At 34.9% G+C, this 12,447-nt stretch overlaps 1 protein-coding gene across 11 annotated transcripts in view; it reads left to right on the plus strand.

Annotated features, from left to right (window-relative positions):
• AHI1 (Abelson helper integration site 1) overlaps positions 1–12,447 on the plus strand; it is a 229,087-nt gene that overhangs the window by 100,305 nt on the left and 116,335 nt on the right. For 10 of the 11 annotated variants that reach the window (XR_004442955.1, XR_004442957.1, XR_004442956.1 and 7 more), the window contains one exon: positions 5,070–5,190. Coding sequence is in view for 8 of the 11 variants with exons in the window: in XM_033235379.1 (XP_033091270.1) it covers positions 5,070–5,190 (121 nt within the window). In the remaining 3 variants the exon portion in view is untranslated. Of the gene's footprint in view, positions 1–5,069; positions 5,191–8,412; positions 8,916–12,447 lie in introns of those variants that run through there. The other variant, XM_033235385.1, reaches the window with a different exon arrangement.

Genomic DNA, 12,447 nt, shown 5'->3' on the forward strand with positions numbered 1-12,447 from the left:
AGATACTGGACTTAATACCTGTGTGATGAAATAATCAATGAAACAAGTCCCTGTGACATGAGTTTACCTATGTAACAAAGCTTTACATGCACCCCTGAACCTAAAAGAAAAGTTTTTTAAAAAAGATTTATTATTTTGGCAGTATTTGGAAGACTGGCTTAACTGGAGGAGTGGTACAAACTATAGTAATCTATATGTGGAGCTTGGTGAGCAATCTAGTATGAGTCCCAGCCTTCTGGCCTTGGCAAGTAGGAGGAGAATGATGGCTTTCCCTAAGAAAGTAAACAGTGGGGCAAAGTTTAGTTTAGTTCTGAACTTAACGATCAGGAGATGTGTTTTAGATTTAAGAAACATCAACATTAGAAAGCAGATGAATTGATGGAAACAAATGTTTCTGCCCAGTGTAATTATGTGATATGAAGGAAGAGGACGAGCTCGGCGGATCTAACAAATAGCACTGATGAGGAATGGCTGGACATAGCAGGATAACCAAGAGAAGATGGCTCCCCAGAAACAAAGATAGAAGGATAGAGGCCTAAGTCAATCTGCTGAATTTGATCATTTGAAGTCCAGGGTTACCATAAGTCCAGATTCAGTTTTATCATGGAGACAAGGTTTGTTGTACCCGGTTGAAGACTGAAGGATTCAGATATATGGATAGCAGTTGTGTGCTGTTTTTCAAGGAATTTAGCTTTTAAGAAAGTAATGGAATCAGAGGGCGAGTTTTAGTTGGTTTGTCTACTCTTTGTTTTTGTACTAAAATAGAAGGGTCTGTGCTTCTAGCCTGCAGGGAAATAGCCAGTAGGAATTTGAAAGTAGAAATTGTTTTTTGTTTTGCAGCAGGTTCTACCCTGTCACCCAAGCTGAGTGCAGTGGCGTCATCACGGCTCAATGCAGCCTCAACCTTCGGGGCTTAAGCAGTTCTCCTGCCTCAGCCTCCTGGGTAGCTGAGACCACAGGTGTGCACTGCCATGCCCAGCTAATTTTTAATTGTTTTGTAGAGAAGAGGTCTCACTGTATCGCCCAGGCTGGTCTTGGACTCAAGTGATCCTCCTGCCTCAGCCTCCCAAATTGCTGGGATTATAGGCATGAGTCATTGGGCCTGGCCTGAAAGTAGAATTTGGAAAAGCCTTAAGGATATCCCTAAGGGGACTGAGGGATGAATCTTGAACATAATGCTCCTCTTCCTCTATCCCTAGAAGTAAAGACAAGGATAGGTGCGAGAGGTCCGTTCTTTCCTAAGTTTGGAAATGAGAAGTTCGGGGTTCAAGACCAAATTTTCTCTGTGAAGCAGGGCAGTCAGCTAAGAGAGAAAAGGAGGTAAAGGTTTTGAGAAAACCAAGATGCATTGAGGTAAATTGCTTTACCCTAAGGAATATTGCTGGATAATTGATTTGAGCCAGGACTAGATCTTAATTTTGAAATTGACATGAAGGTGTCATATCAGTGATCTATGAACCACCAGTCCTTGGTACCTATCAGAGGCTCAGAAATCTTAATTAAATATAGCTAAAACTTTATAGTGACTGATTCAAATTTGAATACTGGTTTTAGCTAATGTAGTAGTAATGAAGTGGTTTGGGGGTAAGATTTTTCTGGTATCTTATTGCTGTAGAAATTTTTCTTTAACAGTTACAGTGTTTTCTTCCAAATCCCTCACTTCTCTGTCCTGGCTTATAAAGAAAACATCTGAGCACTGAGAGGTCATATTTGAATTGCTCTTTATAATACTGTAGGCTACTCATTGCTTAGACTTCACTAAGCTAGAAATCACAAGAGCATAAGCTACTCTTAAAATGTATAAGAATGTAAAACATACCTGACTTCAAATATCTTGAACCTCACTTTGGCTCAAGTTTTCTGTTTAACTTTTTCTTTGATACTGGTATTTTAATTTTTACAACAGATAAATGATTTGCAAAAAAAAAGTTTCCTGGATATTATTGGTTTGTTTTTTCTAATGCCACCAGAACTGCCATCAGATTAAAATATTTTCTACATTATTGTTCAGATTAGTGGAAAAATATGACAGCTGTCTGGGAGAGAGAGATGAACTTCTGAACTTTTAAGTATACAGATGGCATTAACATTCTTTCTATTATAATTTAAAACCAACTTGAGGTATCATCACAGCTTGAAACTTCATAAACAATTCTTCAGGTGAATGTAGCATGTTATCTAAAATTAGCTAAAAAATTAGACCTGTAAGTATATATGGAAATGAGTATTATGTATCTCCCAAAGGTTTTAAATTTTAACTAATCAGTAAAAGTGAAACTAATTGTCAGCTTGCTTAATATTGTGCATTCAATTTTATGTTCAGAGCAGCAAGCTTTTTAACATGAAAATTAACCCCCCCGCCCCTGTCTAGAGAATTGGTATTTGCATATTTTGCTTGTCTGTTTATACCCTAAAGGAGTAGGCAAAACAGTTTTATGATTAACTTGGCAGAAGTTCCAGGTGATTTTTTTTCTTTATTATGAATTTCATTAAATTTTTATGCTTTTAGTTTTAAACTGACTTTGGCAGACTGTGGTTTTTGCATGAAGCAAACAGAAAAGTGTGTTGTGAAAAGAGGGTAGATTGGTGTAGGGTAGACTATCTTAACCAACCTTTCTGTTGTTGTAAAATTATTAAGCAATTCTTTTCCACAGCACATATTTCAAAAATAGATATTGCTTCACTCTATTTAATGGTTATTATTATTTTTCTTCCTCTAGATGAAGTAATAAATATGTACGAGCTAGCTTTGAAAATGGTTTGAGTTCTAATTTCAAAACAAAGTGCTAATAATAACAATAATAATTAACAGTTACCCCAAACCTTAGAAATCATCTGCTCTGTTAAGTTACTACTCTCATCACTTTGTGGACATTTGAGTAGTCTGTAAAAAAAATGTCAAGAAAGATCAGAATTATAAAAATGTTTAGGAAGAACATATAATTATAGGTTGTAGGTTTAAAAAAAAAAGAAAACAACATTTTGTTTTGAAAGAATGGCAAGTCTTTCTGTTTGAACAGAGGCAGTTGAGTATCCTATTTTAGCTTTCCTGGTATTTTTTGTTTTTAACACAAATTTATGAAGAGGAAGACTATAAATGGCTATTGTATGTGTGTATGTATCTATATATATATATGGATATATGTAGGTGTATGTGTGTGCAAAGATGTGTGTGTATATAGATACATCTTCATTTCCCCAGCATACACGTTTGTTTGCACCAGATTTTTAAATACGTTACTTGATATTTAAGAGAAAAATTTTCAAGAAGTAAAACTGAGAAATGATTCCAAAAAGAAGTGAATGAGATAGTTAAGTGATAAATATATTCTTTTACATTTGAAAGCACAGAACTCTGAAAAATTGGCCACATAATCATAAATACCTAATTACCATTACTTCTAGTGATGTTAATAATAACTGATGTTACCCCTTGTTTGTATACTACTTTATGGTTTGCCCTTGCCAATATATTCTACTTAATCTATTTCTTATTTAATGTTCATTAGTGCTTTATGGTTAACATACAAATAGCACTTTATGATACCAGTTCATCATTATTGCTTTCCTGGCACATTCCCGTTGAAGTATAGAGATTATTTTTCTTATCTCCATTTAAAGATGGAAAGTGAAGCTCAAAGATATTAAATGAGTTTTCGTTTTTGGTATTGTATCACTATCGCTGATCAATTTTGATCTGTATTTAATGGATTTTGATAGAATTTTTAAAGCTGGGTGATATTTTAGGACTGATGTGGTATTTGGCCCCTCCAACTACTTTGGAAAATACTTTTTTTTTTAATGAGATGACATAATAGTTTAGTTACTGAGAACTATATTAACATATGATCTTAATTGACTTTTTCACCGAATTTGCTAACTCTTTAAGAGAAAAACCTAAACCAAGATATACTGTTTATTATCACTGTTTAAAAGCAGAAAATAGATAAAAATTTACAAATATGTAAATAATGAATCAGATAAAGGGCATGTAACCAGAGCCCAGTATTGTCTTATACAGAACATCAAAAGGAAAATTTTAAATACTTGCACAGTAGAACTTCTCTGTATGGTTTTCCTTATTTAAACAAAAAAATGTGAAAGGGGCTCTTTTAATATAGTAATATTTATATGCCATAAATAATCGTTTTGTTAATTTACAGATTACATTTTTGAAGTGAATTAGAAATCAGACTGTCAATTTCTCCAAAATAGATCACATTTTATTATGCTTTTTGAAAGTAATGAAAAATATAAAATGATTGATTCGTTAATAATGAAAAAAAGATAGTTTTTTTCTGAAATGAATTCTGATTTACAAGATGAATTTACTTATAAACATTTCAAGCTTTTTCAGTGAACTGTTTATTTTCCTACAAGAGCTATAGTTAAAATGTTGTGTTTATTATGCATTTCATTTCTGTGAGATTGGTAGTGTGCATTCAGATAATCATACTAGGTTTTGTGTGTTATAGAACATTGTATTTACATACAGAAATTTTCCTTGTTATTTTAATGATATGTTTAAACAGTATCCTAAGAGTAAGGTGTTTTGATGCAATGGAAACTATTTCACATGGCAAGTTAGGTTACAGCTGTGTTATCTGTGTCACCATGATGTATATAAACATGAGTAGTACAGGTGTTTTCTGTGTATCTCTGAAAAGGAAGTACCTGCTATTTCACTAAAATGCTAGAGAAATGTGAATGTGAAACATTTTTACTCTTCCTTAATTGAACCAGTCAAGGAGTCATTTTTATTTCTTGCATTTCTTTGTGTAAGAAATGCCTAAGACCACTCTAAGTTATTAATAATGTCAGTTCCATGGTGAACTTTAGTAAGGCTGATTTATTTTCATATAGCTATGTTCTAATTGCTATTATATTTTTTCCTTGATGAAAATGATTCTCTTTTGTAAACTTTACAAACTAACCATGTACGTGATTACCACTCCTTTTGACCTATCATGTGTCCTGGTTTGTATAATAAGCAAATATTTCTCATCCAGTTTTTGCATCAGTAATCCAGGAAATTACACTGTAATTTCTGATTTGTTTTCCTAATACAGGTCAACAAAAATCTCTCATTTACTTCACCACCAGCAGTCTCCTCACAACAGTCTAAGTTAAAGCCGTCAAACATGCTGACCGCTGAAGAGATTCTACATCAGTTTGGTTTCACTCAGACCGGTGAGCCCCTTTCTTACTTTGACAATTCTTTTAAATGTTCAGATAGATGGTCGTTTTGTTGATGAATATCACTTATTTCTTTAGAAATAAAGCTCATAATGGTCGGTTTTCGCACTTGACAAATTCTATTCTAGCATCTCTTTTGTCCTTAAAAGCACCAAGGTTATTTCAAAAGTAAGTTTGGATTTGGTAACGGTAGATACACTGAACCTATGTGCTGTTAACAGATAATAATTTAAAACTAGCAAAACACGTGAGTTTTAAACCTTTATGACGTTAAATCTGATTCAGTTTCCCAGTTAAAGAACTCATCATAGATGGATAATCCCATGTTATAATTCATTTCAAGGAAAGCCAAGGTAAAATACATGTTGGCAGAAATAGGATGTAACCTGTAGTGATGTCACATCCCATTAAAGGGCAAATTAACAAAATATGCAAAAAAGCTTGTTACAAAACTATACTGAATCACTGAAGTGAACTATACAATTGTTTTGGCTAATGTTTTAAATGAGTTTCAATAAGGTTTTAAAAGGATATCAAAGGAAAAACATCTAAATGAGAAATGTTTGTTTGTGGTATTGAAAGATGACTTTTTCTTTTCATTAGCTGTATGTTTTTGACAGTATTTTTTCTACTACTGAATTCTTTTAGAAAGATAGGAAAGCTGAAAAAAACAAAACAATTATCTTTTACAAAAATTATGTGAAAAAAATTTGAGTATGAGAAGATCAACATAATTTACTTAGAAATTTGAGGACAATATATACCACTTTTTTACCTTGAAAGTATTTGGAACTTTCATATACAAGTTATTTTAATACTGCTGTATAGGTTACATATTATAGTGAGAAAATTCTTGGATTCACAACTCTTATGCTCAACCCTGGCTGTGCCTGTTATAACCCTTATTACCTGCAAACCTTAGGCTCTTCATTTGAAAACTGAAAATGATATTTACATTATATATTGTTGAAGTTTAAATGAGATTGCACACATGAAAACACTGTAAGCATAAGGTACTGTATGAATATAACATATTTATATTGTAAACATGACGAATATGTGTAAGCTAACTTTGAACTACTTTGAAATCTAATTTCAAGTCACTATAATAATTAGTAACAATTATCTCAAACCTTAGAAATGTTTAATTTGTAGTGTTCCAGATATCTGCCAGAAACTAAAGTAATAATGTTGGCCGTTGTTATTTCCAGTGGAGCTGCATCATATACTACCTCTTTAGATTGTTCTTTTCACCCTAAATAGATACTTGGCTTGGCTTCAGACCTTGTCATGTTTATAACTAGGAGGGAGGGAACCTCTCTCCACCACTCTGTCCCTACCAACTGTCTGGGAACAAACTTTTCATTCCACAATTCAGGATTAAAAGCTTAGAAGATAAATATCTGATTGAGTTAATATATTGTTTAAAATTCATTTAAGCAGTATCTTATGTCTGTCTGCCAACAAGGTATAGATAATAAATACAAAAAATTTTTTTTCATTTTTTGTAAAGGGAAAGGGCAGAGGGAATAGGTAGGAATGCCTTTGAAATGGGAAGAAGGATTACCACTGAGACAAATTAAAGGGGAAGAGGGATATGATAAAGGCAAGCCTTTCAAACTTCATGATTATACATAGGATTAGCTCCATTTCACTTCAGTTTCCATGGCCATGTAGACCATAAGAGGGATATTTATATCCCTGCACATACTATCTTAGAAGCATGACGATTAAGCCATTTGGTTACTAATATGCCTAACCGCATTTTAAAGCATATCTTTCTTAGAAATGTCATTGAGATATCACTGAACAGAAAAGTTACAAAAGCATAATATGTGGTCCATCTCAAAATGGCCAAATTAATCTCTTTTATTAAGAAGCCAGTGTTGATGAAAATAAATCCTGCCTTAGGAACCAGGTGAGCTGGTGTTCAGACCTAACTCTATTTCCAAATGCGGAGTCTTGAGCAGTTTCTTCAGGCCAAAGTTTTCTCATCCCTCCAAATAAGTGAGGGCTCTGGCTTTGGTGAGTTTCTGTCTTAAAAATTCTGTGATTCTATTCAGCGTTCAAATCAGTTTGTAAAGTGGATAAATAATTAAGTGTTGATTGTAAAAATAATCTATTAGAATCTGAAATACATGACTACAAAAACAAATCATGTAAATAGAATGTTTAAAAATAAAAATCTCACTGAAAACCTATCTGAAATATGCAAGTCACATCTGTCAATGTTTGCCTTTGGACGGTATAAAAGAAAGCTATTTACACAGAGCTAGTAAGCATGAGCCCAGTAGCACTCATGCTAGGAGACGTAAGAGTAAGGGTTGATTTTATGTATATGTAAGTGGGTTTACATGTTGCAGTGCTAGACTCTGAAGTGGGTTTATGTTCTGTTGAAACTTTTATTGATCATATGCAAGATGAGTTCTAGGTAACGGAGACTACTAGAAAAGTAAGCATTTCTCTCTTCTTTGGTTTGTATTCCTCACAATTTCTAGAATACTTCATTTATTCATTCTAAAATCATTTTAAGTGACCACTTTGTTTAAGGCCCTCTATTTAGCCTGTGGAGTAAATGTTACAGTCTCTGCCTTCAGGAACCTCTAGTCTCGCTAGGGAGATACGTAAGTATGCACCAAATTAAGTCAGAATGTGACAGATTCTGAAATCACAGTGTAAACAAAGTGTCACCAGAATAAAGAGGGATAGGAGAGCTAAAACATTCTCAAACTTTATATGTTCAAATAGAACTCTTGGTTTTTTGGCCTCAGAAACCCTTCCTTCCACCTCCACTTCCCCTACTACCAAGTCTCCCTAATCCCAGTACTCCACAGCGCCATTCACACAGTTGTTTAGGAATAACTAGGAGCCATTCATGATTACTCCTTTTCTCTCTACTTCCCTCTTTCCCACTTGCCCATGCTGTATTTGGATTTCAGCCAATCTTTCTCCCCAGCTACAAAATGCCATTGCAGTAGTCCCTGTACCTACTGCAGTAGCCCTGAATAAAGTCTTTCTTACTGTGCTTTGACAAGTATCATTGAATAATTTTTTTCTTTAACAGTACTTAGAAGAGAGCTTGGTATGGCTAGGGAGTGGTTTGAGTCTTGGTTTAACTGGAAAAGGTGAGATGAACGTGTTTAAGGTGAACTAAGTTTGCAGAGGTAGATTGGGTCAAATCATACCACACTGAGGAATTCACATATTATTCTCTAGATCAGGGGTCCCAACCCCCCACCCACACCCCCAGGTGCACAGCAGGAGGTGAGTGATGGAGCTGGGAGCATTACTGCATGAACTCTGCCTCCTGTCAGATCAGCAACATCATTGGATTCTATTATGAACTGCGCATGTAGGGATCTAGGTTGTGAGCTCCTTATGAGAATCTAATGCCTGATCTGAGGTGGAATAGTTTCATCCCAAAACCATTCACCTTTCCTCATCCCCTGCCCCCAGTCCATGGAAGAATGATCTTCCATGAACCTGGTCCCTGGTGCCAAAAAGGTTGGGGACTGCTGCTGTGGGTAAAAGAATTATCCAAGGAATGAATATAAAAGGGATATTCTAAAATGTATTTTTTTCTTTGAATACAGCTGGCATCTGTATGAGGAATAGGTTACCTGTATCCAGAAAAGCTAGATACAATTCCTATGAGATGCTTATTTTAAGAACTGTTCATTAAGCTGTTAGTCTAAGTTCTTAACAAATCAGATAATCCTATAAAAATTAAAACTATAGCATCTTCCCTGAGTAATTTTTATAAGAAAAAATATAATTTTAACATTTTTGTTAAATTTTAGGGCATAGCCCATCTAAATGCCTCACCATGTAGTAAGCATCTTATATTGTATATCAAAACTGTTTCCATACTTCTCTAGTGTAATAAAGAAAATCTATAAAACAATAACAGCAACTTGCATTTGTATGAAAATTTATAAAGTGCTTTCATATATATCCTTATTTGATCATCAACAAAACTCTCTGAAAAGTAGAGTAAACATGAAAATCATGGGGAGTAAAATCATTTTAGAGCTTTTGGGACCTTAAAACTTTTATTACTCAATTTCTGTACAGTAAAACTGAGAATCAGAGAGGCTGACATGTTAGAATTCTCATAGCTAGAGGCAGTCATGTCTAGCTCAGTACTTCTCATCCTCACCATACCTAACTGCCTATTCCTGGACGATGGTACATGTTTAGGGAGGTGAAGTGGGCTCCCTGCTCACAGCCCTCAGGGAGACTGTGTCTAGAGCCACTCCTTCATTCGTTGTCCTACCACATTGCCAAGTGGGCCCTCTGGCTATGGGTATTACCTTCTTTTTTTACTAGCTTTAGAGTTCTAAGATATATTGGAAAGTAATAATATAAGCAGTATAACTATTTGGAAAAGGTGGGGTTTTTGAGACTGAGGTGTCAAGGAGGACATCCTATTTCCTGAGGATTAATGAACTTACATCTTTCTTTGACCTTTAAATATAATTCTGTTTGTCAGTTGTTAGGTTTTTTTAAGGTTTGATTTCCAGTAATTATGGTATGTAGTCTCCAGTCAAATCAACAGGCTCTATACAGAGAAGTTTTATTCTGTTATTTTATCTGAATCCAGATCACACTCAACCATCTCAAGAGTCCCTGCTATCGAACAGGGGTGTCCAATCTTTTGGCTTCCTGGGGTCACATTGGAAGAAGACTTGTCTTGGGCAGCACATAAGATACACTAATACTAACGATTGCTGATGAGTTTAAAAACAACAACAACACCACCAAAAAAAATCTCATAATATTTTTGAGAAAGTTTATGAATTTATGTTGAGCTGCATTCAGAGTCATCACACGGCCTGTGGGTTGGACAAGCTTGCTATAGAACTAAGTTTTAAAATGTGGATTATTCAGTAATAAAAATCAATCACTGTTATGGGTACGCAGGGGAGAGAAATTAGCAGGAAGTGTTACTACTGGCAATGGGGAGAGAAATCAGCAGAAAGCGTTACTACTGGTGATGGGGAGAGAAATCAGCAGAAAGCGTTACTACTGGCGATGGGGTAGTTGTATCATCTTTGCATGTTTATATTTTGAAGGACAGCATATTTCATTTTATGGACTTTGTATATATTTTCACAGCATTGCTCTAAATTAAATTTAATTCATATTAAATAGATAAATTGAGTCAAACAAAAGAAAATGAATCATTTTATTAATATGACTTTATTCATGCACTCTTCAAATTATCTTTATTAATTGTAAACTTATAGTGCGGTGATAGGGATAACATGATTTTTTAAAACTATCAATAGCTTCTCCCTTCTCCAAATTTTATTTATGTTCTCCGTTAGACCCTGTAAAACTATGTTAAACTTTTATACCATAAACCAACCATTTAATCTAATATTTTGCCATGTCCTATTTTCCTTCACAGTGAAAATATTTGATTCAAACAAAATCATCAAGTTAGTCAGTGACTGGTATTGGTTAAGAGATCTGTCAAACTAACTCTTGTGCTTCTACATGTTGAATAATATTTGAAGAACTGTTTTTTTTTTTTTTTTTTTTGAGACAGTCTCGCTCTATCACCCAGACTGGAGTGCGGTGGCACAATCTCAGCTCACTGCGAGCTCCGCCTCCCAGGTTCACGCCATTTCTCCTGCCTCAGCCTCCTGTGTAGCTGGAACTACAGGCACCTGCCACCACGCCTGGCTAATTTTTTGTATTTTTTAGTAGAGACGGGGTTTCACCGTGTTAGCCAGGATGGTCTCCATCTCCTGACCTCGTGATCTGCCCACCTCGGCCTCCCAGAGTGCTGGGATTACAGGCGTGAGCCAGTGCGCCTGGCCATATTTTGTGTTTTTTAACACAAAGCCTTGCTCTTGTCACCCAGGCTGGAGTGCACTGGCACGATCTCAGTTCACTGCAACCTCCACCTCCCGGATTCCAATGATTCTCCTGCCTCAGCATCCCAAGTAGCTTGGATTACAGGCACGCACCACCATGCCCGGCTAATTTTTGTATTTTTAGTAGAGACAGGGTTTCACCATGTTGGCCACGATGGTCTCGGTCTCCTGACCTCGTGATCCGCCCACCTTGGCCTCCCAAAGTGCTGGGATTACAGGCATGAGCCACCGCACCTGCTGGAACAACTGCATTTTTTCATTCATTTTGTGTGTCTTTGAAAGTATATACTTATATTCCCTTGACTAACTCTTAAAATTGAGAGTTATTTTTCCAGTTAAATTTTTTATTGTTTTTAAGATTTTAGTATATTAAAGTTTTAATTTTTTATAGAGAAATGTAAAATGTTTTAGACAACTAAAATGTGAAATGAATCCTGGATCATAATTTCACCAGAGATTCTGTGATATTCTTCTATAAGCTATTGTAGAAGGTAGATTACATCTAAGCTGGAAACATGATGATTCTTGTATTTCAAAGAAAAAACATTTTGGCAAAAATTAGTATTTAGAATGACTCTCAGTAAACACAGCTGATGGTAAAAGGGGGTTTCCATTTTAAGGAAGGTAAAATGAGCTTCAAAGACTCTCTCATCTCATCAGAATTGGCAGAGCTTTCTGTTAGTATTACTTCATGAACTTTAAACTGTTAATTGAAAACGAATGTTTGATTTAATTCTGGTTTCAAACTTCCATAATTCCAGTATTTCAGGTGGTGAGATAGGTGAAAGGCATTAATTCATTATTGTAGATTAATAGGTAATCTACAAAATTAACTGATTTCTGTAGACACATGCCCTGAAATGTGTTTTTTGGTACTAAAAATAATCAAAAATGTTTTTATTATGCAGTTTTTAATGGCAAGAATTTGTTTTCCAGTCACTTTGCTGAATTCAATACATGTATATTATGGTGGAAAAAGCACTAGACTCAAGGTCAGCCAGCCAGAAGAAATGAGCCTGACCTGGGATCCCACCACTTCCCGTTTTGTTAGGTAGTTCGCTTTGTCTCTTTGAATAAATGTCTCCACGTTTCCTACTTCATATAATTGTCAGAATCAACACAATACATTTAATACTTTGAAACTCAGAAAATATTGGGAGAATAAACAGTATGAGGTTACGGGAGGTTTTTTGATTTTTTTTTTTTTTTAGTTTGAAATTATGCAATTTGTTTTGTTGCCAAAAGAGTGGAAGATATCTTATTTTAAGACATGACTTAATAAAATTTGTTAAGTGATGATTATAGGAAAAAGAACATGTCAAAGAGACAAATAATGGATATAACATTTTTAGAAGCATGCCAAAAA

This window comes from Trachypithecus francoisi, unplaced genomic scaffold (genome assembly GCF_009764315.1).
Source record: "Trachypithecus francoisi isolate TF-2019V2 unplaced genomic scaffold, Tfra_2.0 Lachesis_group15, whole genome shotgun sequence".
In the NCBI taxonomy this organism is placed as follows: domain Eukaryota; kingdom Metazoa; phylum Chordata; class Mammalia; order Primates; family Cercopithecidae; genus Trachypithecus; species Trachypithecus francoisi.